The sequence below is a fragment of the Rosa chinensis genome, chromosome 5, assembly GCF_002994745.2.
Source record: "Rosa chinensis cultivar Old Blush chromosome 5, RchiOBHm-V2, whole genome shotgun sequence".
In the NCBI taxonomy this organism is placed as follows: domain Eukaryota; kingdom Viridiplantae; phylum Streptophyta; class Magnoliopsida; order Rosales; family Rosaceae; genus Rosa; species Rosa chinensis.
Window position 1 is genome coordinate 86,956,688 of NC_037092.1, and position 25,796 is coordinate 86,982,483.

The 25,796-nt window shown below is 37.4% G+C and overlaps 3 protein-coding genes and 4 long non-coding RNA genes across 7 annotated transcripts; 3 read left to right on the plus strand and 4 right to left on the minus strand.

Moving 5' to 3' along the window:
• The first annotated feature begins 1,339 nt into the window (after positions 1-1,339).
• Positions 1,340-2,769, plus strand: LOC112166093 (peroxidase A2). The gene is made up of 4 exons (XM_024302858.2): positions 1,340-1,558; positions 1,677-1,877; positions 2,058-2,223; positions 2,315-2,769. The coding sequence occupies exons 1-4, from the start codon at positions 1,340-1,342 to the stop codon at positions 2,767-2,769; spliced, it is 1,041 nt and encodes a 346-aa protein (XP_024158626.1).
• Positions 2,770-3,154: 385 nt separating this feature from the next.
• LOC121049065 lies at positions 3,155-3,843 on the minus strand. The gene is made up of 3 exons (XR_005799240.1): positions 3,817-3,843; positions 3,454-3,539; positions 3,155-3,379 (listed from the first exon to the last, which is right to left on the minus strand). It is a non-coding gene; the product is annotated as an uncharacterized LOC121049065 (long non-coding RNA).
• Positions 3,844-3,915: 72 nt separating this feature from the next.
• Positions 3,916-4,541, minus strand: LOC112166095. The gene is made up of 3 exons (XR_002923118.2): positions 4,505-4,541; positions 4,334-4,415; positions 3,916-4,246 (listed from the first exon to the last, which is right to left on the minus strand). It is a non-coding gene; the product is annotated as an uncharacterized LOC112166095 (long non-coding RNA).
• Positions 4,542-6,127: 1,586 nt separating this feature from the next.
• On the plus strand, positions 6,128-7,284 carry LOC112164385. The gene is made up of 2 exons (XM_024300584.1): positions 6,128-6,499; positions 6,616-7,284. The coding sequence occupies exons 1-2, from the start codon at positions 6,128-6,130 to the stop codon at positions 7,282-7,284; spliced, it is 1,041 nt and encodes a 346-aa protein (XP_024156352.1).
• A 1,929-nt stretch (positions 7,285-9,213) lies between these two features.
• Positions 9,214-12,084, plus strand: LOC121053170. Its single transcript, XR_005810953.1, has 4 exons — positions 9,214-9,803; positions 9,885-9,992; positions 10,725-10,798; positions 11,485-12,084. It is a non-coding gene; the product is annotated as an uncharacterized LOC121053170 (long non-coding RNA).
• Positions 12,085-17,744: 5,660 nt separating this feature from the next.
• On the minus strand, positions 17,745-22,327 carry LOC112164386 (disease resistance protein RUN1-like). Its single transcript, XM_040519782.1, has 5 exons — positions 22,066-22,327; positions 20,767-21,853; positions 20,155-20,436; positions 19,847-19,906; positions 17,745-19,155 (listed from the first exon to the last, which is right to left on the minus strand). Exons 1-5 carry the CDS (start codon positions 22,194-22,196, stop codon positions 17,881-17,883), a joined length of 2,835 nt encoding a protein of 944 aa, XP_040375716.1. The 5' UTR covers positions 22,197-22,327; the 3' UTR covers positions 17,745-17,880.
• A 539-nt stretch (positions 22,328-22,866) lies between these two features.
• Positions 22,867-24,867, minus strand: LOC112201802. Its single transcript, XR_002936923.2, has 2 exons — positions 24,733-24,867; positions 22,867-23,030 (listed from the first exon to the last, which is right to left on the minus strand). It is a non-coding gene; the product is annotated as an uncharacterized LOC112201802 (long non-coding RNA).
• Between the last annotated feature and the right edge of the window lie 929 nt (positions 24,868-25,796).

Here is a 25,796-nt window from a genome sequence, read left to right on the forward strand (position 1 = left end):
TTACTAAGCATGGAGTAAATTGGCTACTTATTTTTTCGATCACAAGTAAATTATGGGTCATGTTCGCTGGAGAGCTATAGTCCGTTAAATATTTGGCTCACTGATTTAATTTACGAACATAATGGGTGGGGTGGATTGGGTATGGTTGGGATAAAAGAAAAGGAAAAAGAAAATGAAAATGAGGCTTTACCTTGAGGAAAGCTAATTATCTGAAGCAGCCAATGAGCCTCAAATGACATGACTCACTGCGCAATTTCAGCTTGTAATCCAACTAAATGATTAATTATTATTAATGACTTTATTATGGTGCCGAAGAGGAACTTAACAGAGTTGAAACCAATCCTTAAGCCCACTCTTCTTCTTTTTGAACAATTTAAGCCCATTCTTCTTAAATTTGAGGGCCAGTTATTCAGTCAATTTTTATGGCCTCTGTACTAGTGTGTATTTGTGCAATTGCTATTTCAATCTATATGTTTTGAATTTCAAAATCTTAGTCCATTTATTTGATAATCTATATAAGTCTGACATTTTCATTGTTTTGACGTTATAAAATGTTTGCTTTTATCATAAATCTTAAAGTTTGAGGTAAGATCATATTTTCATTTATTTGTTTAAATTTTTTTTTTTTATTGGAAACTAGACTTGATATCAAAGGACAGGCCCAGAAAACAATTCCCGGGAAAAGATCCCAAACCAATATAGCGAATGCAGTACAAGGGGGTGAACTCGATGCTGAAGGTGAAAAACAATTGTTCATATTCCCAAGAGCTGATGAAGTGACCAAAATTTAAAAAATAAAAGAAATAGAAAAATATAAAATAATTGTGAAACACAAGGATGAAAACACACAACTAAAATTACAATTTGACAAAAGCACAAAACCAAAATTGCAAATATTCTTCAATTTAATCATGAAAATACAATTGATCGAATACAAGTTTCAGTTTCAAAAAAAATGATGATGAAGGTTTTCAACTTTGGTCTTTATATAAAAGACTGAGGTTAAAAGTTAAAAGTTGATAATATATACACCTCACCGACATTTTATCCTTGCACCGACTCTACGCATTATTGGTACATTTGTAGGGCCGCATTTTTTTTTTTTGGGACGTGAAGTAGGGCCGCATTCATTGCATAAGTCCAAGAGCATGTTTGTACTATGTGGTACTCGTTTGCCAAATGTGCTTGTCATTTTTGATCTGTTTGGTTTCCAATTAACTGTTTGTCACTTTCTACATCAAAATCTCATATGCATTAATATATACCGCTACCGGCTCTAGCTCATTCAACTTGTTAAAAGAGACCTGAGGAGATGCCTTCTTCTCTATATCACTGTGCAATGGCAACTACAAGTACTGCAGTTTTCTTTGCATTGTTGATCTTATTGTGTGCAGGAGGATATGGTGAGGCTCAGCTGACCCCGACGTTCTACAATGAAGCATGCCCCGATGTGAATGTCACTAGCATTGTCCGTGGAGTCATTCAGGAAGCTTTGCAGACAGATCCACGTATCGCTGCAAGCCTCATTAGGCTTCACTTCCATGATTGCTTTGTCAATGTAACAAACTAGCTGCTTCTAAGCACAAAAGTACTTTTAGAACTAGCTGCTTCTCTATTATGACTTCTGAAATTTAATTTAGCACAAAAGGACTTGTTAATTAACTCTGGTTCTGCAGGGTTGTGATGCATCAATTTTGCTGGACAACAGTAGCAGTGTCGATGGCATAGACAGCGAGAAAGCAGCCTTTCCGAATGTCAATTCAGCAAGAGGATTTGATGTTGTGGACAAGATTAAGACTGCATTGGAGAATGCTTGTCCCAGCACGGTTTCTTGTGCTGATATTCTTGCCATTGCAGCAGAAGAGTCTATTTCTTTGGTATATATCCCTATTTCACTTCACTAACACCATTTTGTACTCTTTGTGACATGGCCTAATATAAAAAAACAAATTCATTAATAGGGATTGTAAGTTTGTTCCTTATACCACAAATAGGCACACCAGGGATGAAGCAAAATGCTAAGAAAGTAAGAATCATTAACTAATTTATGGTTGCAGTCTGGAGGCCCCTCATGGACAGTCCTACTAGGAAGAAGGGATGGAACAACAGCAAACCGAACCGCTGCTAATGAAGCCCTTCCAGCTCCCACTTCAAACCTTGATGTACTCAAGTTCAAGTTCTCAGCTGTGGGCCTAAACACCACAGATCTGGTTGCACTATCCGGTAAGAAAAGAAAGCGAAGCAAATATAAATGTTACATAGTACGTCTTTTTGTAATGGACAACATTGATCGGATTTGCATACATATTCACAGGTGCTCACACATTTGGACGCGCCCAGTGTCAGTTTTTCACTGATCGATTATACAACTTCAACAACACAGGGAGTCCTGACCAAACCTTAAACTCGACCTACATAGATACCTTGAGTGACATATGCCCACAAAATGGGAATGGGAGTGTCCTGGCCAATTTTGATCCCTCAACACCTGATGGTTTCGACAGCAACTATTTCTCTAATCTTACAGTTCATAAGGGTCTACTCCAAAGCGACCAAGAGCTGTTTTCGACTAGTGGGGCTGATACCATTGACATAGATAACAACTTCAACGTTAATCAGACCACATTCTTTGACAGCTTTGTGGAATCGATGATTAAAATGGGGAATATAAGCCTCTTGACAGGAACTGATGGAGAGATTCGATTGAACTGCAGTAGGGTTAACGAAGATTCATTTCGATCATCTGCTGCTTTGCTAGCTGAGTACTAAACTACTCATAAGAAGCTAAGTCTAACTAGTTACACTAGCTAGTTGAGCTTTATGTATGATATGAAGATGATAACTGCTATGAGTTTAGAATAAAGCTATGACTGCTAGGATTCACAATTATCGACCACATCATTTTAGAATTCTCATTTCAAAATTTTCTAGCATGTCGTACATACAGTTTACAACCATGAGGTTACATGAACACGCACTAAATTAGATTGTGTGATGACCACAGAAGAATACATAAAATATTTTCTCCAAAACATTTTTAGGAGTGAATCTATCCAAAGAGCACAGCTCCCGTTTCGGGAAACCAGAGTTGCAGCAGTGACTGCGTTTTTCTCAAAGTCTCAAAAGTTCTCCTCAGTGATTCTGCTCCCTAAATTAAAGGGATGACCATCCAGCCAGAAACCAGTCATTCCGTGATGTTACATGGAACAATATTGGAGTCTTCATTCCCCTGATTAGAGAGCTAGAGAGATTTGATTGTCTGTATGAACCTCACATTGTATTGTACCTCAATCATAAGATGTAGTTCAAAGGCAGCAGCTTCACAATGTCAAACACATGTTGTCCAACCTTCAATCATGCTCAGAGATACAAATTTCTCCTAAGAATACAAAAGAAGTCCACTGTCATTGCTAATTCGCTAACCCAAAGTAGAGCACTAGAAGAAACAATTACCTGTCTGGAGCAATATATATCGTGACCATCAAGTTTAATCAAATTCTCAGCTCTCCTTCAGACCAACAAAGCATCAGGTTTAGTACCTAGTAAACAAAAAACAAAAGTTACAAGGATAGGCGCAAAAACATAAGACTTTAACTAAACCACTTGTTATACATGCATCTAGATTGGTAGTATATGATTAAAGTGTTTCTTTGCAGCAATAGAACTGGAAAGGAATATATACACATAGGACCTCTCAAAACTACCCTCCACAGTTTTTCACACTTGCATGACAAGTTTGTTAATTAGAATCCACCTTACAGAGTGTATATATAGAATAAATGGCAAGTTCAAAACAAAGACCTATAGAATCTATACCCCATAGTAGTGTCAGCACCAGATCCCTTCCTCCACAGGAGCATATCATAGCAGCCCACATTTTCTTTGTTTTGGCAACGTAAAATTTCCACGGCCTAATCTGTAGCATCCTACATGAAGGTAAGAAAATTGCCATAATCAGACAATATCAACTCAAGTACTAAACCATCTCAAATCATTTACGCCAACCAATTAAGTAACTTTAAGTGCCAAGAGGACCGGAAAACCTCTATACCATTAAAAGCAAAGAGGAGCTCAAGATCTTACAAGACAGAGAATAATGGTGTACATAACTACATACCGAGAACTGACTTAAGCGACATATGGATGTATCCATTGCAGTAAAACTACCAAGAATGCAAAAGTCCTCTTTGAAAGCAACTGTCCACTTTTGTACATGCTTGTCAATTCAGTAGATAATCCTCTTGCCCTGAGATAGTAATTGCGCTGAGAATACAAAAATGTCCAAATCCCTCAATCAACCAACCTAATAGAGAGTTCAGTAAGGAGCAGTTACCTGTCAATCTGTCAGCAATATCTGTACCATCTAGTTTCATCTCAACTCTTGTTAAGGCCAGTATTAGCATAAGGGTATTTACCTAGTAAAAAAAATCCAACGGCTGCAATGATAAGTTAAGAGTAGGCACAATCATTTAATTTAACATCAAGCTATTAGTGTCAACTTTACCAAGTCTAACCGGCCATGTAGACGGCCTAAATCCTTAACCACTCCATGATGTCCATGTGGATAGCATTCCAAGACCCCATCAATTCAAACTCCTTGACAAAATATGCAAAGGAAAAAAGTTCAGATACATGTAGATTTCCACTTCAAGGCACGTTTAAATGTTTATAGAAACCACCATAATGTTATGAAACCAAATTCCCTCCTCACCTTAGCTCACATCTTCTTTGAATCTCAATGTTAATTTGGCTTCCTGGCCCTTTAAATGAAGATAACGACGTATCCATGGTTAGATAATATCAATTCAACTTCATCTCTAATGGTTAACACCAACTGAAACAGCAAATAAGTAACCTTAGTATTTGTAGGTACAATTCTTATACATATCGTATTGGCATTCCCATACAAAACTATGACAAAGCCCTTTACTGATCTTGGAGAGTCACAGGTAATTGCATCTGCATATGCATGGGATTGCAACGTGTGTTGCAATCCCCGAGTCAGCTGTCAGTTTTATGTGGAGTCCGATTTTGGAAAGTAGGTTATAGGTTTTATGTATTTATGTCTTTAAAAGATTTTTCTGAGTGTTAAAATCGTGGTGTTGATGTCCTAGGGTTTTTAGGACTTGTCTATTCCTAATTGATTTCCCTCAAGATTTGTTGGAGTTCATATATGGGAAGTTTCTTTCCAAATTAATTGGGAATTAGGGTAGAATCTTTGCATCATCTTTGAGTAATTGCCGCTGGTATATTATATGTGGAGAAAGATACACGGTCTGTAGACATATCTATAGAGGCAAGAATTTTGATAGAGTCTTGCATGTTTGTTTTGAGTTTGTGTCTTCACAAAGAGTCAAAACACTTGGTCCATGTATAAGTGTTTGTGATCATAGTTTCATATGCATAATACTCTCTCAAGATCAGTAGGGAGACTGTGAAGAAAGAAGAACAAGATTTGAAGATCGTTCAAGTGAAGGAGTTCAAGAACGAAGACAAACTTTGTATTAGATTTTGTGTGAATCTTATAGCCGAGCTAGTGCTATTCAAAGTTTGTAAAAGAACATATCCTTTTCAATATGATGATCTTTATTTTGGGTTCTCATGAGTAAGAGCCCCGCAGTGTTTTTTTAATCTCATATTTTGAGATTTTCACTGCGTAACCAAAAGTCTGGAGTTTGGTTCATTGTTTCTGATATCTGCCCAGTAGGGATTGATCCATACACTGCAATCCTCGTTTTCCAGGAAATCATATTCTGTCCTTGTATTTTCATTTGGCATCAGAGCAGGTTCTAAAGCTTTTTTAGTTGATCCGTGGTCAAGGATGGAACGTGAATATAACAGAGCCTCTAGTTCTATAAATTGCCCGCCTTTATTTGATGGTGAAGACTATTCACAATGGAAGATTATGATGAGGGCTTTTCTCTACTCTCAAGATGAAAACATGTGGAATATAGTTGAGAATGGATGGGAACACCCAACCAAGACCGAAGAATCAAAGAAAGTAGAAGGGTCCTTTGCAAGGGTTCTCAAACCTAGGAAGGAATGGACAGAAGAAGAAGTTCGTGATAGAACTTGTGACTTTAAGGCAAGGAATTCACTATTCACAGCTTTGTCCAAGAAAGAGAGGATGAGAATTAGCCACTGTGACACAGCCAAACAAGCTTGGGATCTACTTCAGGTTACTTATGAGGGAAACAAGAAGGTTAGAGGTCAGAAGCTTCAAAGACTCGTATTGGAATTTGAGAACATGACCATGGGGGAAGATGAATCAATTGATGATTTTCATGCTCGACTTCTCAATGTGACAAACCAATGCTGTAGCCTTGATGATCCATTTGAGGAGCATCGAATAGTCAAGAAATTTCTCAAAGCTCTTCCTTCAAAATTTCAAGCCAAGCAAATTGCAATAGAGGAGACTCAAGACCTGGACACCTATTCTCTTGACAAACTTATAGGTAATCTCAAAACATTTGAGATGAGGATCAAGCCCGAGAAAAAGGTAAAAAATATTGCTTTCTCTTCTGTTAAAAAGAAAGATGTTGTTGATAATTATGTGGATTTATCGTTGTTGACAAAAGAGTTCAAAAATTTTCTGAAAATGCTAAATGCTTTGAGTGTGGTGGAATTGGTCACCTTGCTGCCGATTGTGGCAATAAAAGGTATTTGCGTGGAAACAAGGCTCTAAAATCTACTTGGAGTGATAGTGATGAAGGCTCTCAGTCAGATGGTGAAGAGGTAAATCTTGCTCTTACTTCCTCTCTTAATATTGATGTTTCTGATAATTCTGATTTAGAAGATGACACTTTTGATGAAGAAACAAATGTAAAATGCAAGCAATTGTATAATGCCTCAAGAATTGTTCTTAAGAAAAATAATAAACTTGAAGAGGAAATTGAATTCTTAATGGGTGAGAAAGAGAAGATTGAGAAAAGATTTGAATTATCCTTGAAAGAATGGGAAGATGAGCGTACTGACCTTGTTGCTAAGATAAATGTTTTGCAGGGTAAGGTCAAGTCTCAAAATTGGGACAAGGAGCATGATGAGATTACTAACAAAATCAAAGTTTTGCAGGTTGAAATTAAGGCTCAATCTTCCTTAAATGTGTCTCTAACCCTTGAGAATGAGAAATTGCAGGAAGAATTATTGAGGGTCAAGGAAAGCTTTAACAAATTCTCCATTGGATCTGAAAAAGTCTCTAAGATGATGGGAATTGGCAAAGCTCATGGCAATAAAGAAGGATTAGGATATAATGATGAATCCTGCAAACCAGTGGCTTTTGTATAAAGTAAGGGAAGTGAGAGTTCTTTAAGTCAGTCACAAAGTTCTAGTGAAAATGGGTCTGGTTCCAAGTTGCTTGAAAATTCAGAACCACGTGTGGCTCACCAAACACTTCAGAAAAGCTCCTCGGTAAGTCCTGACAAACTTTGTCAGCTCAGGTATATTCACAACTCCAAAAACTTTGTTCCTACTTGTCATTATTGTGGAAAATTAGGACACATACGTCCTAGGTGCAATATGCTTCGTAGGGTTACTCAAAATCAGAGGAAAACGATGAGAATTAACTCACCTGCCTCGTTGCAAGCTGAGTTGAAAGAGGGTCTGAATCTGATCGCCAGGATTGCAAAGCTGGCTTCAATCCCAGTGGATCTAGAAACAAAAACGAGGCAGAAGCAGATCTGGATTAAAAAAGGTTCAAATAATCGTTTTTCTACTCCTATGGATAATCTTGATAATATGCTTGAGCGTGCTTTTGTTCCTACTGATCAGAAATTGGCTAATTCGGTTACAAGGCCTTTAGACATAACTCAATTTGAATCACTTAGAAGCACCGTTGGTGGATGCTCTAAGTATTGATACTCTCACTTCATTTGATCCATTTTGCATGCATTCATGGTGTAAGTCTTCATGATAGTATAGGTGCATTTTCTTTATGTTTCTGCATTGTTAGGTTCAGTTTGTGGAAATTTAGGATTGAAAAAATAGTGGTTTGTATCCCTGAGTGTCTGACAGATTATTTTGAACTCTGATTGACAAGGGCCATACTCTTTTCTTTAAATATGTGTGCAATAAGGTGCCTAGTACGTTTTGAACTTGTACTTACATCACTCTGTAATTGTGAGCTTGAACAACATATTCTCTACAATCTTGAAACCTCACATGCACACATACTCTTGTTTGAACCTAAATTTGGCAAGACCTACGTGACTTTAAGCCGGGTCCCACATGAACCAGGCCTGGGTCATAGTGAGCCGTGATATAATAAATATTTAGCCGAGGCCCGGCTCACTTCAGCTGAGGTCCGGCTCACTTCACCTCACTTCAGCTGAGGTCTGGCTCACTTCAGCTGAGGTTCAGCTCACTTCACCTCAGTCGAGGCCCTGTTTCACTTCAGCCGAGGTCCGACTCACTTCACCTCACTTCAGCTGAGGTTCGGCTCACTTCACCTCAGCCGAGGTCCTGCTCACTTCACCTCAGCTGAGATGGTTCTAGCAAATGCCCATTTCAGTTAGTTAGGGACGCTGATGGCGGGTTTGGCAAGACATTATGAGCTACTAAATGCCAACTTTTAAATTCAGAGACATTACAGTATTGAGTGTGGCCGTTACAAAATAATCATTGAAGAGTCATGATGGTTGATTGTCAGTTATGCACATCAAAGGAATTTTATTCTTAGAATTATTAGTTTTGTTATCTTTATTCTGTACTATAAAAGGGGCCGTAGACATCTTTGTTAGGGGTCCTCGACCAAAACGCTCTACGCGATTACACAAATTTTATCTCAATACAATTCAACAATTCAGCAACACTTATCAATCTTTACTTGTTTATCTTATCGCTTTCTTTACCGGTATTTATCTTTCCTACACTTTACTTTTTCTTTACCTGCACTTTCGTTTATGTTATGTTTTTCATTTTGTTTACTTTACGTTATTTACTTTATTCAAAATACAAAATCACAAAAAGAATCATCATCACTTCACTTTCACATTCACTCACCGAATTGAATAGTATGAACACTCCGGCTAGCAAAGCTGAATCGTGTAAAGTCCTTGCATCCAAGGCAAAGAGAACCCCGCGGCCGAGATCGATCCTTTCTCGGCCCACAGTCGACTTGTAATACCCCTTTTCTTTTTATTCTTTTTATTTTGTAAGAAAAACAAAGTATAAAGGGTTCCGGGTTTTGAGCAAGGAAAGGTGGGGAGTGTGGTACTTTTGCTTTTATGTAAGTAGTGATGGTGGAGTTCTAAAAGTAACCAAGAGCAATCAGCTCTCTCTCTCTCTCGTCCGAAGACACGAAACCAAGAGCAAAAAACTCACCGATCATTTCCTTCCTCCACCAGCCATCAACCGACGCCAAATAACCTTCTGTGGCTTCGTCTTAGCCTTGCGAAGCTGCCTGCGGCGGTCTTGGGTCACAGCACAGCCGGAAACGGCGGTGAGGAGTCGGGTTTGTCCAGGCCCGAATTGGAATCCAATCATGGTGGTTCGAGCTACCGATCACGAGACCTTCTCAAACTCCATCCACAGGTTCGAATCAACCTCCTGAAGCTCCCAGAAGCAACCTTGCACGGCGGCACGGCCCGTAGCAGCAGCTGCAAGGCAACCCCACGGAACCGGAATTATCGATTCAAATATCTCGAGCTACAGGATGTCGTTTTTCATGTTCCTTGGACTGGTGAACTCAGAGTGAGGAGCTGAAAAACTTTCTAGAAGGGATCGAGGCCTGAGGTTGAAGTTTCTACGTTGAAAACTCAAGCCCGCCGGATTCTGGAATTTTTCCGGCCACCGAAACCTTCGATCAGGTATATCTCGAGTTGTAAAGCTTTGTTTTGGGTGATTCTTGAACCCGTGAGTTCGCCTTGATGTTCTTAACAACTCTCCAGAAGGAACAGAGGCCAAAAGATGAATTTTTTACGTGGCAAAATCGGTTGGACGGTTTCTGCAATTTCGCCGGTTTCTGGAAATTTTCCGGCCATCACGGACTGTTTTAGGTAATTTCTCCTACTTCCGTTCATTTTCAGACTTCATGCTAGTTAGGAAAATTGTTGGGCTTGATGAGATGAAGAGGATCAGCCTGGCCCCGACACCATTGGAGGTGGTCGGCGGCGGCTCTGACCCTAACTCCGGCGGCCCTTTCCGGCCACCTCCGGGGGTCAAAAATGTGATTTCTTTACATTTTTAGACTCTACATTTCAATACGATCATTTCGATATATTATACGCAATTTTTGGATATCGTATGATTTAGTTATGAATTTAACGATTTCGATCGATTTCGATCGTTCCATTTGTGATCTGTGAAGATCAGACCGTCGGATGGACTTGTAATTTTAATATGTTGGTTGTATGACTGTCCCGATGACTTTGTGGGGTCACGGGCGAAGATCTGACCGTTGGATCTTCGTATAATTGTGAAATGGTGTTTTGGAAGGCGATTCGTGAGAATCCAACCGTCGGATTTTCATATAAATCTGGGGAGATGTTTATAAGGACGATTCAGGAAGATCCGACCGTTGGATCTTCGTGATAATTTTGGAGGATGATCCTAAGGGCGATCCGTGAGGATCCGACCGTTGGATAATCATATAATTTCGATCCAACCGTTGGATCGTCGAATAAATCCGATCTGACCGATGGATCATTGTATAAATTCGATTAGACTGTCAGATCGTCATTTATTTTATTTTATGAGTTGTTGGCTAAATTCAAGTCACTTATGATTAGGTGTTTGACGGTTTGATTTGGCGGACGAATTGTGATTCTTATTCGAGTTATAAGAAGACGCAGCGGGATTAGAGGTGAGCAAACCGCACATGGTTCATTCACGAACCGGAGTTCTAAATATTTATAGCTGTTAATACATGTGCGAATGACTTTATACATATTTTATTATTGATATAATATACGTGTTTTTGGTTTGTGTTGAGGAAATTATATATTGAGTGAAGTGTTATGTTTTATTGTTGAGAAACAGTAAATTGTTGAGTTGTTGAGATATATTGATCTGTGGAGATCAATAGGTCACAGGGGTGACCATGGCATCTGTTAGTGAACCACGCTCTTGTACCGAGTTGGTGGTTACTAATAGCATTAAATCGTGAACCACGCTCTCGCGCCGAGTTGGTGGTTGCGATCAGTTAGAGCTCTAGTCTGTCTGCCAAATGTTGAGTGACCTTATGAGAGAAATTGAGAGTAACTCATAAGTGTCTATATATATATATATGAGAGTGAGAAAGTGACGTGGTTTGGGGTGATTTTATGAGGGAAATTGAGAGTAACTCATAAGTGTCTATATATATATGTGAGAGTGAGAAGTGATGTGGTTTTGTGGTGGTCGTTGTGATTGTGATATTATTACAATTTCATTTGCTTGAGTTGAAATTGTTATATTAAATTTGTGCAATCCTTTCGTTTACTCATACGGGCTGTCAAGCTCACCGGGTTTGTGTTGTTGCAATCCCGGTACACTATTTATATTGTGTAGCGGGAAATCCTACAGGTCAGGAGAATCGAGAAGGTGATCAGGCTGCTTAGAGTAGTGGTATTTGAGTTACAGCATAATTGTGAGTTTCGTTATGTTCATTTCGAACTTATCAATTTGGAATTTGTGATAGTGTGTTGTAATAAGAAATTGAGGAGTTGGGTAATGTAATATTGAGTGGTGTGAGGCGTGTTACTCTGAAAGAAAAATTTAGATTGGTATTTGTATTTGTAATTATTCATGTTTCGGATTTGAATTGGTTATTCAAAATTTGGGGCGTGACACGACTGATTAGAAGTCCGATCAGCGCAAACTCTATAACCTAGATCAAAACCTCGCTCGGCCTCTCGACCCTGAGTTGGTACGCCCGCGCACACGTTACCAAGCCAAAAAGACACGTGTAAGCTAAGAAGACCTCAGCCGAGTGACACGTGGCCGAGACGATTTTTGAGCGAACTTCTTTTGGCACGCCCAGTGGGACAACATTTGGGGAATATTATTAGACCATTTAGTGAGACATTAAATATGATGTATTTTCACAAATGAGTTATTATGAGCCGAATTTACACGGCTCTATTTCAATAAATAATTACAATAGCCAATATGGCCAAGATCAATTTTATGGTTATGATGGCAGATATAGCTATGATGCTTATCAAAGTTTTGTTGATTTAAACTGCCATGCATCATGTGATCAACAAAATCCCACAATACTACCTCAATATGGCTTTGATCACCAAAATGGCTATGGCAGCCAACATGGTTATGGGCTGGCCAACGAGCCGTATGATACTTGTGGCCAAACAATTAATGCACCATGCAATGGTTATGATCAAAATTATAATCATAACAACCAAGACGGCTACAACCAAATAGGGCCTTACAGCCATCTTGATGGCTTGAGTTGCCAGCTTGTATGGGAGACTCGACTAGCCGCGCTACAGCCCCTGTACGATCAACAAGTTGGCCACAATCAAATGGTCGAAGAAAATGTAAGCTCTTGGGGAGGTGGTGTAAAATCTTTTGAAATAGCCATAAATGTGAACAAGATCATTCAAAAAGGGTTGACAGAAATAGCCACACAATTTTATATTTTCAAAGAAGAGATGAAGTCACACCTGAATAAGATGAAGATGCTGAGACATCAAAAAATACTGAAGTACGCATGCCACTGTAACCGCTACCATGACCTCAAAAAAGAGGTATCCATTGAAGATCATATGGAAACTCGGCCGCCTATTGTTCTTCCTTCAAATTTGGAGGCAAAAATGGTGGGCCAAAATTTGCAAAATGTCAAGGAGAATGACCATCACATGGTTGAGTGTACAATTAATGAGACTATTCATATGGATATGGTTCTTGAAAAGAAAGCCGACCTCAAAAATCTGAGGCTTGATGAAGATCTCAATCTTGTAGCCAAGGAATGTTAGCTCACTGAGCATAATGTGGTCAATGGTGATGATCATCTAATTCAAGATGTCATGCATGTTGACATGTTTATTGGAAATAAAGCTGACTTGGAGAAGCCACTGTTAAATAAAGTGGAACCGAGTACATTTGAGGAGCATATAATTTCGGCTCACATGAAAGCCGAAAAGAAAATAAATCTCAATCATTCCCTTTGGTCAATGAAGATCGGCCTTGAAAATTTTGAAATTCATGCCGAGAATACAAAATGTTCAAAACTTGGGGTGAAACATTGTTGGCCACCTCCATAACGACACACAAAATTTTAACATTTTGTTTTCTTGCTTTAGTTTCTGCAAAAAATAAAATAAGATAAAATAAAATAAGTGAAAAGTTGGTTTTTGGGAGTCGTTCAATTGCTCGGTAGGCACGAAACTGTAAGGCCGAAATATTTCTATGATCATGGCTGGAAAAAATTTGAATGTCATTCGATAATGAGGACGACTTTGTTCACTAGTTCCTTCACCACTCGGCTCGAGCCGAGGCTCAAGGAATTAGGGAGGGAAGTCTACGATATCACTTGATATGGGCTTGAATTAATCCAATTAATTCAAGGGAAGGAAAGTATATGCATGCACATTTCCTTGGAAGACAAGAGTAGCATTATGGAATGCTCAACAAACTCTGAGGCCGAGATTTATAAAAAAATATTTCATAACTCGGCTTATGCAGAGCTAAAAAAAAAAAAAAACATAGAGAGACTTGGCTAGAATTACTGTTCATGATGCTGAGCTATACCAAAGTTTACTATTGTAGTACCTTGAGGCCTAGTTACTTTAAAAAGGAAAGCCACGGCTTGATTTGAAGCCGAGTTATAGAAGGAAAGGAGAGTTCGGCCAGCTTTCATGAAGCTGAAGTTCCAGAAAGTTTTTACCTCGGCTAGACTTCATGAAGCCAAGCTCCATAAATTATTTGAATTTTGACTCAGCTAGATTTTATGAAGCCAAAGTTCGGAAAAGTATTTACCTTTGGATAGATTCATGAAGCCGAGATCTATAAATTATTTTAACTTGGCTTGCTATTTTTTTTTTGAAGCCGAGGTTCAATGAAGAAAAAAATCCATGGTCAAATTGGGCAGAGGAACAATAAGTGAAGTCAAACTTACGGCCAAGTAAGGCCGAGCAGGTGGCAGCCCAATTAAGTTCCTTACAACGAATGGAAGCGTACCAGACATGGCATGGTGTAAGTTGGAGCAGATGAGCTAGAAAAGTTAGGCACTTGCCAAACCAAAGAACATCAGTAATCCTACAATCCCTTAACCACTCGGCATTGAAGCTGAAGCTCAAGGGACTGGGGGGGCTCTGTTTGAATCTAAATTTGGCAAGATTTACGTGACTTTAAGCCGGGTCCCACATGAACCAGGCCTGGGTCATAGTGAGCCGTGATATAATAAATATTTAGCCGAGGCCCGGCTCACTTCAGCTGAGGTCCGGCTCACTTCACCTCACTTCAGCTGAGGTTCAGCTCACTTCACCTCAGCCGAGGCCCTGTTTCACTTCAGCCGAGGTCCGACTCACTTCACCTCACTTCAGCTGAGGTTCGGCTCACTTCACCTCAGCTGAGATGGTTCTAGCAAATGCCCATTTCAGTTAGTTAGGGACGCTGATGGCGGGTTTGGCAAGACATTATGAGCTACTAAATGCCAACTTTTAAATTCAGAGACATTACAGTATTGAGTGTGGCCGTTACAAAATAATCATTGAAGAGTCATGATGGTTGATTGTCAGTTATGCACATCAAAGGAATTTTATTCTTAGAATTATTAGTTTTGTTATCTTTATTCTGTATTATAAAAGGGGCCGTAGACATCTTTGTTAGGGGTCCACGACCAAAAACACAACAGCTCAATACAAATTCAACATTCTCAAATTCTCTATCGCATCTCTACATTCTATCAATCTAAATTATCCATCGTCAATTATTTTACTTACTGGTATTTTCTTGTCTTTCCTGCCCTTTACATTCTTGCATATTTATTCTGTCGTTCTTTAATTCCTTGTTATTTTTCCTGCACTTACTTTTTTCACAAATCATACAAGAAAGTCATATAAACAAGTTTTTAGAGTTCATGCGTTTCTTCGTCCGAACTCGTATTGAATCAAGGCATCAGGGTAACACCTTATATTTTGATTTTGTTTTAATGTGACTTGTGAGTATCTGGATCCTATAGATTTATCAATTATCACTCGCACTTTCACATTCACTCACCGAGTTACACAGCACGAACACTCTGGCTAGCAAAGCCGAATCGTGTAAAGTCCTTGCATCCAAGGCAGAGAGAACCCCGCGGCCAAGATCGATCCTTCCTCGGCCCACAATCGACTGATTAGAATTCAGATCAGCGCAAACTTTGTAACCTAGATCAAAACCTCGCTAGGCCTCTCGGCCGCGAGTTGGCACGCCCGCGCACACGTCACCAAGCCAGAAGGACACGTGTAAGCTAAGAAGACCTCGGCCGAGTGACACGTGGCCGAGATAATTTTTGAGCGAACAACTCTAAGTGGTGGTAAGTCTTAATTGATGGTTGGCTTGTTCTCATTGCTCATGTACGAAATTACTCTTGTTAGTTGCTCCTTGATATATATAAAAAAAAAAAAAAAAATGTAGTTGGTTAATGGAGCATGGCCAGGCTATTCCCAAAGTAAACAGGCCTTGGTCATGACGAACGATATGAGGATTGGGAAGAAACAGGAATGGTTTAGTCACCCCGGTGGATTGTGAAACTATTGACTCAAGTAGATGTGCTCTTTGGGATGTCCTTGTTACATCTAGTACCCTAAAGTCATCTGACTTGGGAGTTGCTAGCATAATACTTGTTACATGGGTCGTAGTCTTCTTGAGAAAAAATGTTACTTTGTGTGAAAGGCAAAAGAAAAATTCAAAATCATTCCCACACGGTGTTTTAAGGGGGAATAAAGTTTATGTGCTTAAATGTGTTTCGTATGTGAGCCTTGCTTTTCAGGTTTCCACAAATATTACACACCCCATCTTGAGTTATGTTCACTATTCACAACAAGAGGTATAGAATACTCGATCACTCTCTATCTTACCTTGTGATTGTCGGAATCCATTCACTCGTGTGAACTTATTTTGTTGCACTCTTGTTTATGGTTAAGTGGTATTGTTCTTGTTGGAAAAGCTATGCGAATTAGATCTGTTCTTAGCATTTGGATACAACCCACTCATTGTGTGTTTGCATTTCATTCTTGCATCTCTCATCACATGATCACACTTAGGGGGAGTATTAATACTTGGACTATCTTCCTCTGATTGATTCGCCTTGGGCTAGTGTCTCTTGTGCACCTTCTATTTGTGCTCCTTCTACATCGCTTCCGCTACGTAAGTTGCCTTTGTCATTCATATTCAAAAAGGGGGAGAAGTATATGATGTTAAATGTGTTGTGTGATCTGTTGGATTTACATGCTATATATGTTTAATCAGTGGTATCATTATTCTATCTTGTGAATTCTACCAATTGTGTGATAAGTGTTTCAGGAAAATTATGGATGATGAATTGTGATGTCTCTCTTGTACTTGTTGAGGGGGAGTTTGCATGGATTAGATGTGTTTTGTATAGGAATGCCAAAGGGGGAGATTGTAGGTACAATTCTTGTACATATCGTATTGGCATTCCCATACAAAACTATGACAAAGCCCTTTACTGATCTTGGAGAGTCACAGGTAATTGCATCTGCATATGCATGGGATTGCAACGTGTGTTGCAATCCCCGAGTCAGCTGTTAGTTTTATGTGGAGTCCGATTTTGGAAAGTATGTTACGTTTTATGTATTTATGTCTTTAAAAGATTTTTCTGAGTGTTAAAATCGTGGTGTTGATGCCCTAGGGTTTTTAGGACTTGTCTATTCCTAATTGATTTCCCTTAAGATTTGTTGGAGTTCATATATGGGAAGTTTCTTTCCAAATTAATTGGGAATTAGGGTAGAATCTTTGCATCATCTTTGAGTAGTTGCCGCTGGTATATTATATGAGGAGAAAGATACACGGTCTGTAGACATATCTATAGAGGCAAGAATTTTGATAGAGTCTTGCATGTTTGTTTGAGTTTGTGTCTTCACAAAGAGTCAAAACACTTGGTCCATGTATAAGTGTTTGTGATCATAGTTTCATATGCATAATACTCTCTCAAGATCAGTAGGGAGACTGTGAAGAAAGAAGAACAAGATTTGAAGATCGTTCAAGTGAAGGAGTTCAAGAACGAAGACAAACTTTGTATTATTGGATTTTGTGTGAATCTTATAGCCGAGCTAGTGCTATTCAAAGTTTGTAAAAGAACATATCCTTTTCAATATGATGATCTTTATTTTGGGTTCTCATGAGTAAGAGCCCCGCAGTGTTTTTTTAATCTCATATTTTGAGATTTTCACTGCATAACCAAAAGTCTGGAGTTTGGTTCATTGTTTCTGATATCTGCCCAGTAGGGATTGATCCATACACTGCAATCCTCGTTTTCCAGGAAATCATATTCTGTCCTTGTATTTTCAGTATTCTATTGCTTCATACAACAACATATATAAAATAAGCAAAGAGAAAAAGTTCAATAGAATACTTTGATGATATGTCAGCACCAAATTCCTTTCTCTGTTGAAGCATATCGCACATTTGCTCTGTTTAGATGGCAGTCGTTCTTCAGTGATAAGTGTGGCGAAATTCGTCCACGGGATATATGGCTTTGCCTTGTTCTGAATTTCACAAAGAAAATAATAAGGTAAACAACTAATTTTATTCACAGGTTTTAAAAGATCACGTACATTATAAAGGCACTGAAAATAACTTACTGATTGAAGGGGTGGGTGAAGAGGGATTCAAACAGTCGAGTCGCTTGACGATCATGATCGAATTAAGCTCAAAACAGTGTCCACCACTCAAACTATGAGAGTCGAAGAAACCAATATCCCTCTGAAGGACTTACTATCAAACAGTTAGTCGATCTTCAGCATCGTAGTAGGAGTCAATCTCTTCAGCATCGTAGTAGGAGTCAGTCTCTTCAGCATCGATCTTCAGCTCTCTTATGGAAAACGGTGGAATCCTTTGACAATCATTTACAAATCGGCCTTCATCCTCTGGCATTACAACGTGGACTCCGCAGCTTAGCATCGGGGGCCCTTCGTCCGTAATCTTGTTAGACAATTGGGTGGTTTTAAGTTCAATCTTAACCAGACACACGGAAGGTGGTGGTGACCCCCTCTCACTCAGCCGTTCTATTATAGTATCGAATGACAAATATCCCCACGCGGACCAAGCCGGCGCTAGCCACGGTGTTTGAGTGATGTGTACTCCGTTAATGTACATTGCGACTGTTCTCATAGCCGAGGACGGGTGATCGAGATCAACAGTTTGAGCACAGAAAGCCAATCCTTTGTCCTCCCATTTGAAATTTCCAGGAAAATCAATTCTAAATTCACATCCTTGAAGTCCTTCCATATCGAAATCCCTGCGCCAAGTGAACCACTCCGGAATCCCAAATTTGTAAATCGGGCCGTCAAAGAGAAAATGACACACGGATTGCCGACATTGCTGTTGACCTAAGAACCAGAGAAACAACGGACCTGTTGACCTGGAATTATCCGGTAAATAATTTTTCACCTTTGCCACGTCACAAGCCAGATTGCCGGACGGTTCATAGCAATTAAGCAAGTCCATCAATTTTGACTCTTTACCTTCCAAAATGTTTGACAATTTTGAAATTTTTTGCAACCGGTAGCAGTGTCTCACATTTAGGCCATAGCTTTCTCGTGGAATTTCTGCAATTTCTACAAGATGCTCGCATCCGTCCAAATTGACGTTTAATGGAGCACAGTGCTTGTCCTGTAAACAGGTCGATCCCGTTGAAAACTCTGACTTTGTTGGAAATGTTACCAGCTTTGTACAATAAGAGAGATCCAAATGCCGTAGATGTTGCAACTCAAAAATGCTGCACGGCACATGTTTAAGTCTATGGCAACATGATAAAGTTAACTGTTCCAGATTAATGAGACATCTGATTGTTGATGAAGCCAATTCTCTGATTGCAGTACGGCTTAGATCCAACCTTTTCAAAGATTTCATCTCTTCCACAATTTCAAACTTCTTAACTTTTTTACTGTCTCTTATTTTCAACTCCTCTAAGTTTGGCAATCTAGAGAAGTAGGAAAACGTTGTTGCACCATTGCAATTTCCCAAATCGACTGATTTCAAATTGTACATATTCTGTAGGCAATATATATATATATATATATATATATATATATATAGTTAATAACACTGTTTTATAAGTAATAAAAAAACATAATTAATTGTAATTATAAAAAAATGTGAAAAAGAGAGAATATGTCTTCATGTCTTGGGTGAGGAATTTTTTGTTTTGTTTTGTTTTTTTTGAGTAAATATGATATTTCAGTAGAAACTCAAACTAGAATTGCACATATAACTATCCTAAAATTTGGCACCATTTACTTATACATCGAAGTTCAATTATTAAATGAGCCAACAGTTTATAACTATCACCTTGGACAAAGATAATTTAGATTGAATCTCGCTTCACTAATATGCTCAATTGTGGTGTTTCAGAAATTCATTAAACTAGCTAGGTGTGAAAAATTATCCTATAGTATGTAGGCAAGACACCCTTAATAGTAGGCAGTCGCCAAATCAACGGAAAAAATTACTCACCCAAGGTCCCCCCTCCCCCTCCCAAAAAAAAAATGTATTCTATGGTTTTATTAATGGTTAAGGCTTAGGGCAGCCGTATTTGGCCCCTCCTAAAAAAATAGACATTTCTAATATAATCCCCAATTAGCTTTTTACTACAAAACTCCAAATCCTCTTCATATTAACAATATTGAACTCTTGCCAAAAAAAGAAGAAGAAGAAGAAAACAGTAATCATTACGTTAAATTACCTGTAGTCTCTTTCCCAATGGTGATGTGCAAAGCCGAGGCATTTGACATAGAAAACCTCCCTTTGAAAAAAAAAATGTATTCAATTGAATTATGTTAGCATGCGACGATAAAATTGTGAATAAATTTACACCATAGCTTCAAAATTAAACTATCACAACTAAACTATGAATAAAAATCTCCAGTATAGCTCCAATATTAAAATTGTAATGAATTATTATCTAAAAAAACAAAATTAGTGAATAATTTACAGCTAGTCTATAGCGTACGTACTCATAAATTTGTTATTTGTAAATTTGTTAAACTATACCTTAAGTACAGTCCATGGTGATGATATCTCACTGAAAACCATCTTGAGTGCAGCAAGTTTCCTAGGATAAAAATCTGATGGAAAATATTGTAACGGACAACCCTTCCAGTTTAAGAGTCTCAAATCATTGGGAAGGTAATCCACATGATCTCCGTAGAATACATCACCACAAATTATAAGAATTTGAAGACCGCTTAACTTAAAGAAGCTTTTCTTATTCAAGGGTATTTGTTGATCTGGTACGCCTTTCAGAACCATGATCCCTTTAACTTTGCTTGTTCCCTGGTATGGAAAACATACAATAAGATTACCAAAGACATTTTTCCTCAATAAGAAATTTCAAATGTAAAATTTTTAAATTTCTTTTGGGTCTTAATATGTATGGAAAAACTCTTAGCTTTATTTTATTTTGTGATGATTTTGGCACTTCACTTAGCCATATATTTTACCACTTGCATTTTACTTTGTGTAGTTCAAAATGAAGTGCAAATAATAAAGTAAAGTGGCAGAATCCTTTTTCTAATTTTTTTTTATGTTTGAATATAAATTAATATGTACATGATGTGTTGCTCTTGAATAAATAACACTTATCTATCTATATATTTTACTTACAGTGTTGTGCACAAAAACGTGATAAACATCTTTGTACAACCACAATCTGCTACGTTCTCCTGGCTCTGATGACTCTTGACAAACTATTTCTTTGCCCATTTCTTCTAGCACATCATGCATCCAAACACCATTTGCTTCAGTAATGCTTATGAGGGCCTTTTCTATGAGTACTTCAATGCTGTGTTTAGGTCGTAGGTCACATCCTTCTAATATGTCCATCACATAGTTCTTATTTTTACCTTTAAAGAAACATGCGATGTGAAGAAAAACTTCCTTCATCGAAGGTTCAAGTGCATCATAACTTAATTTGAGCACTTGTTGAAACTTAGGATCTCTTTTGCAAGACTCTAATGCATCTTTCCATGTGTATGTACTTCTACCACGTAGATATGAACCCATAACTTCCACAACTAGAGGAAGCCCTTCAGCATAGCATATTACTTTATCTATGAGTTCAACGTAATCACCCATCTGTCCTTTTCCTTTGAATGCATTAAAGTTGAAGAGCTCCAAAGCTTCACTATGACTTAACTTCTCCACTTGGTATATGTGATTAACATCATGTAGCATGTGCTTATCCCGTGTTGTTATGATTATTCTACTACCAGAACCAAACCAATTAGACTTTCCAACTAAACTTTTTAACTGGTCCAAATCATTCACATCATCAAGAACTAAGAAAACTCTCCTATGGCTTAACCTTTCTTTTATCATGATGCTTCCTTCATCAAGACTATTTACCTCTAAGTCTCTCAACCCTAGAGTCTTAGAAAGAAGGAACTTCTGTAGTTTTTTTAGGCCTCCATATTTCAACGATCTATCTCTGACATTTTCCAAAAAACAACTGCCTTCAAATTTATGGGAAAATTTATTATAAACACTCTTTGCAATTGTTGTTTTGCCTAATCCACCAATGCCCCATATCCCTATCATTCGTACGTCACTTTCTCCAACACATAAAAGCTCTTCCATATGTTTTAAACGAGACTCTATTCCAACTAAGTATTTGTCCCCATTCAAATATGTAAACTTTAAAACTTGTTGTGAGATCTCTTCAACAATTTTATCAATGAATTCAGATTCATGCCTGTCAATTGCAAATTATAGAAAATATTAAATGCAATAATATCATGTATTTGTTGTGGAAAAAGAAAGAAGATTATTATAAACATGAAAAACAAACTAAACAAGAAGAGATCTACACCCTCCCTAGTAGAGACAAAACCACAACTATTTATGCAAAATAAAAGCTTGAAGAAGAATATCACAGTTACTATGAAAGTATAGTAGAAGACTTACCCTCCGTGTGAGAAATGCCACCCAGAAAGATTTCCTGCTTTTGTAAGAGCTGTCTTCCATCCTGCCACCTTCTCCAAGTTATCATGATGAGCAAGTGCCTGACCAAAACTACCCTTTTTGGTTTCGTACATCTGATGGATCTACCTTGTAAAAAATAGGGCATACAATTTGTTGCTTCGATTCATTACAATGCATGATCTTCACAAGTTCTTCTAAACACCATTTTGAGGAAGCATAATTTTCAGAGAACACAATGACAGAAATTTTTGACTCGTCAATTGCTTTAAAAAGTGCAGTTGATATTTCTTCTCCTCTTGTAAGGCCATCATCTATGAAGGTTTTAATTCCCTTCTGAACCAAATTTTTGTGCAAATGGCCTGTAAAAGAGTTGCGCGTATCCTCTCCTCTAAAACTCAAAAAGACATGGTATGTCCATGACTGAATGGTAGCAGAAGAGGAAGAGAAAGAGGGCTGAATGGTACCAGAAGAAGAAGAGAGAGAGGAAGAAGAAGAGGCCCTAAATTGAGTGGTCATTATTGTAGGATAACTAGATCCACATAATGATCGAGGCTCCAAAGAGAGGGATCATCAGAACTATATCTCCCTGTTATATATTAGGCCTTGGCGTGGGCACCACGCAATTTTCTTCTTTTCTTTAGGACGTGTGGGCACCACTGTCATGCCCCCAAATCCAAGACCAATATTGTACTGAAATATGGCTCGTGAATTTGTGACGTGAGTCAAAACAAATAAAATTTTCTTCTTGAATAAATCAACAGGAAGTAAAAGAAATTATATACATGTTTGAATAGTACTTTTATTAGAAAACAAATATCGGTAATATATTTACATAACCAAAGTTAAGCAAAATTCGAATCAGTACAAGTATTTACTAGAAATAGTAGTAGAAAAATATTATTTTATCTAGTAGGTTCATCCCGTTTCCCCAAGCATCTACTCAATACCTGAAAACAAGAAGGTGTAGCATCATGAGCAACACAAGCCCAGTAAGTACACAACTTACATTCTTATATTAATGTGTCTTATAAGAAACCAAAACTGAACAACCAATTAAAATGTACCAAGAACCATTTATATGTTCATACAAATTCTTAAATATGTATATATATACACACAATACATACACACACATATATACAAATATATTCATTCGTGTGAATGGTTTGGTAATAAATCACATAGTCACATCTTCTTATCAAACCAACAAATATTGTAGTATTAATATGTGAAATAACATTAAAGCAATACATGCTTGATTCGCTTTTCACTTAGCACCATAACATATTGATAATATATATCGCAGACAGATATTTGATCAAAATAATATAAGTACACTTCTCTTTTTAGTGAATTTTCGAATTAACTGGTAACAAATCACAAATCCACGTGTTAGGGTCCGACGTACTATACCCAAAACACGGGAAAACAAGGTTGACTGGTAATAATTCATAAATCCACGTACTAGGGGCCGACGTACTATACCCAAAGTACGGGTAGTAAGCCGCAGCATACCAAGGACACTACCAAAGTATGTATACTCAAAGTAAGCACCCTTCCTAAGAGTATAATAGTGCACTATCTGAAGGGACTAGAGCCCACAGCTTAACTTCCACATAACACCAAAACACATTTACCAGTAATTCACTTAAGCACGGGGTAGTAGATAACACCCGGCTTCACAATTGTACTTCTCAAACATAATCAAATTCACAACATACAATCTTTATGAATTATAGATCGTAATATATGTATATGTACACACACATGTAGATACATATACTTAGGAATAATCCCATATGAAAACATGTGCAACATAATTGTATATCACAAATAAGTAAATTCACTAGCAAACAACATAATTAAAAAGAAGCTTATACATAATTGAAATCAAGTAAAATAGGTAATAATAAAGCACAAGCATTAAATAAGTAACTACATATAAACAATTAAACAAAATTATATTATAGTTAGTAATTCAGTCCTTATGTCCAAATCCATTGAAGTTCATCAACCATGTTCATGTTTCTCCGATTAGAGTCATCAAACTTCAAAATATGTTATGTTGTCCATCACAAGTCCGAATTAGTCAATTGAGTACATCATTTCAAAGGGTTTTTCACAAGGAATCCAATGGAATAAGTCATGTAGTCCAAATCAGAGTGATATAGTCCAGAAATGGTGAAGAACCATAACAGTGCAGAAACTGATATTTTTGATACTGTCCTTTGATGTCTAAGTAATTACGTACTGTGTATTTTACCATTACTTCTAAAACTCTCCAGATCAGAAGTAGAGGTCCTAAGCTTCAAATTGATATAAATTTTGTAGAAAATGGATAAGAAATGAGGGAGATATGAATTTTTGAAGTTGTGATGGCTGTATGAGATTTCCAGGGAGTTTAAAAGTTGAAAACTTTGATTAGCCATAACTTCTTCATTTCTTAACCTTTTTTAGTGATTCAAAAGCCTAAATTGAAGAAATTTTGATGCGGAATTTAATACTGTAAATATTTTTGACAAAACAGATTTTGTTATATACGAAAATACTGGTTTGCAGCAAAGCAGATCCTTTTCCATCTTATCATTGATTATGTAGTTTGATAAATCTTAAAGACAAAAGAACATAGAAATGTATTCATGTACTTACTTAAGGAACTCAGAAGGTCTTGTGATCAAACTTTGGACTTATTTCACAAAAAGGAAACTTCTTAAGGGAAAAAGGGTGAAGGATTTGTATGAGGAACTTCTAGTTGAGTTTTCTCTTCAACTAAGGGAGTTTTTGGTCAATTTTGCATTTGATCTTCAAGCTTGTAGGAAGTATGATCAGATCATATGCTTAAATAGGCTAGAATTAAGCATAAAATAAGTAAGTGACTAATTATTATAAGGTGAGTGACTAATTACTATTTAGGTTAAATGATTAAAATGATAAGATAAAATTAAAAAAAGTAATAAAAGAAAGAAAGCATAAATCCACTTGCTAAATATATATATATATATATATATATATATATGTGTATGTACACACACACATCCATATGCACATTTACCCAATTAATAAGTAAAGAACTTAGTGTTTTCTTAAGGTAAAAAAAAAATTACAATAATTAGTACTAAAATGTCATGCATCACAAAAATAACATAGATGAGAGTCTTGAGCTCAATAACAAAAATTTTTCGAATATAGTTAATAATATAGTGTTCTATAGTTGACACTAATTTTCGGGTTATTACAACCACACCATGTGTGCTAAGAAGTTTCCTTCTACTTTCGATGCAAGTTGGAACTTGACTTAGACTGCAACTCTAATTCATTGAACTGCCCCAGAGGGGAAGATTGAACCGCCCACTTCTTTTGAATAACCACTTTGAGAATCTTTTCTTTATTTCCGGAGCGTGCAACTGATGTAATTTAAGGCCCCGTTTGGAAATGGAATTTGGATTTGGATTTTGATTTCAAATCTTATGTATTTCAAATCTGAGTAATTGAAATCCTAAGATTTCAAATTCGTCTGTTTGGGTAATTATTGAATTATGAGGATTTGAATTTAAGAATTCAAAACTAATGAAGAAAGCTACTTATATAAATGCTAATCTAATGAAGGAAGATTTTTTTTTAGCATTTAATCTCTAGAAAGGTAATTGTCATGCTGCATAATTCCAAAAGCGTTTTATCTCATATTCTCAATAATAATAATAATAATAATAATA

Coding starts and splice junctions, on each gene's coding strand:
- LOC112166093 (XM_024302858.2), top strand. CDS start 1,340: ATGGCAACTACAAGTACTGCAGTTTTCTTTGCATTGTTGATCTTATTG. Junction 1,878..2,057: donor CAGAAGAGTCTATTTCTTTG/GTATATATCCCT, acceptor TTATGGTTGCAG/TCTGGAGGCCCCTCATGGAC. Junction 2,224..2,314: donor AGATCTGGTTGCACTATCCG/GTAAGAAAAGAA, acceptor ACATATTCACAG/GTGCTCACACATTTGGACGC.
- LOC112164385 (XM_024300584.1), top strand. CDS start 6,128: ATGAGAATTAGCCACTGTGACACAGCCAAACAAGCTTGGGATCTACTT. Junction 6,500..6,615: donor GGATCAAGCCCGAGAAAAAG/GTAAAAAATATT, acceptor AAATGCTTTGAG/TGTGGTGGAATTGGTCACCT.
- LOC112164386 (XM_040519782.1), bottom strand. CDS start 22,196: ATGTACGAAACCAAAAAGGGTAGTTTTGGTCAGGCACTTGCTCATCAT. Junction 21,854..22,065: donor TGGCATTTCTCACACGGAGG/GTAAGTCTTCTA, acceptor TGCAATTGACAG/GCATGAATCTGAATTCATTG. Junction 20,437..20,766: donor ACGTTTTTGTGCACAACACT/GTAAGTAAAATA, acceptor TTTCCATACCAG/GGAACAAGCAAAGTTAAAGG.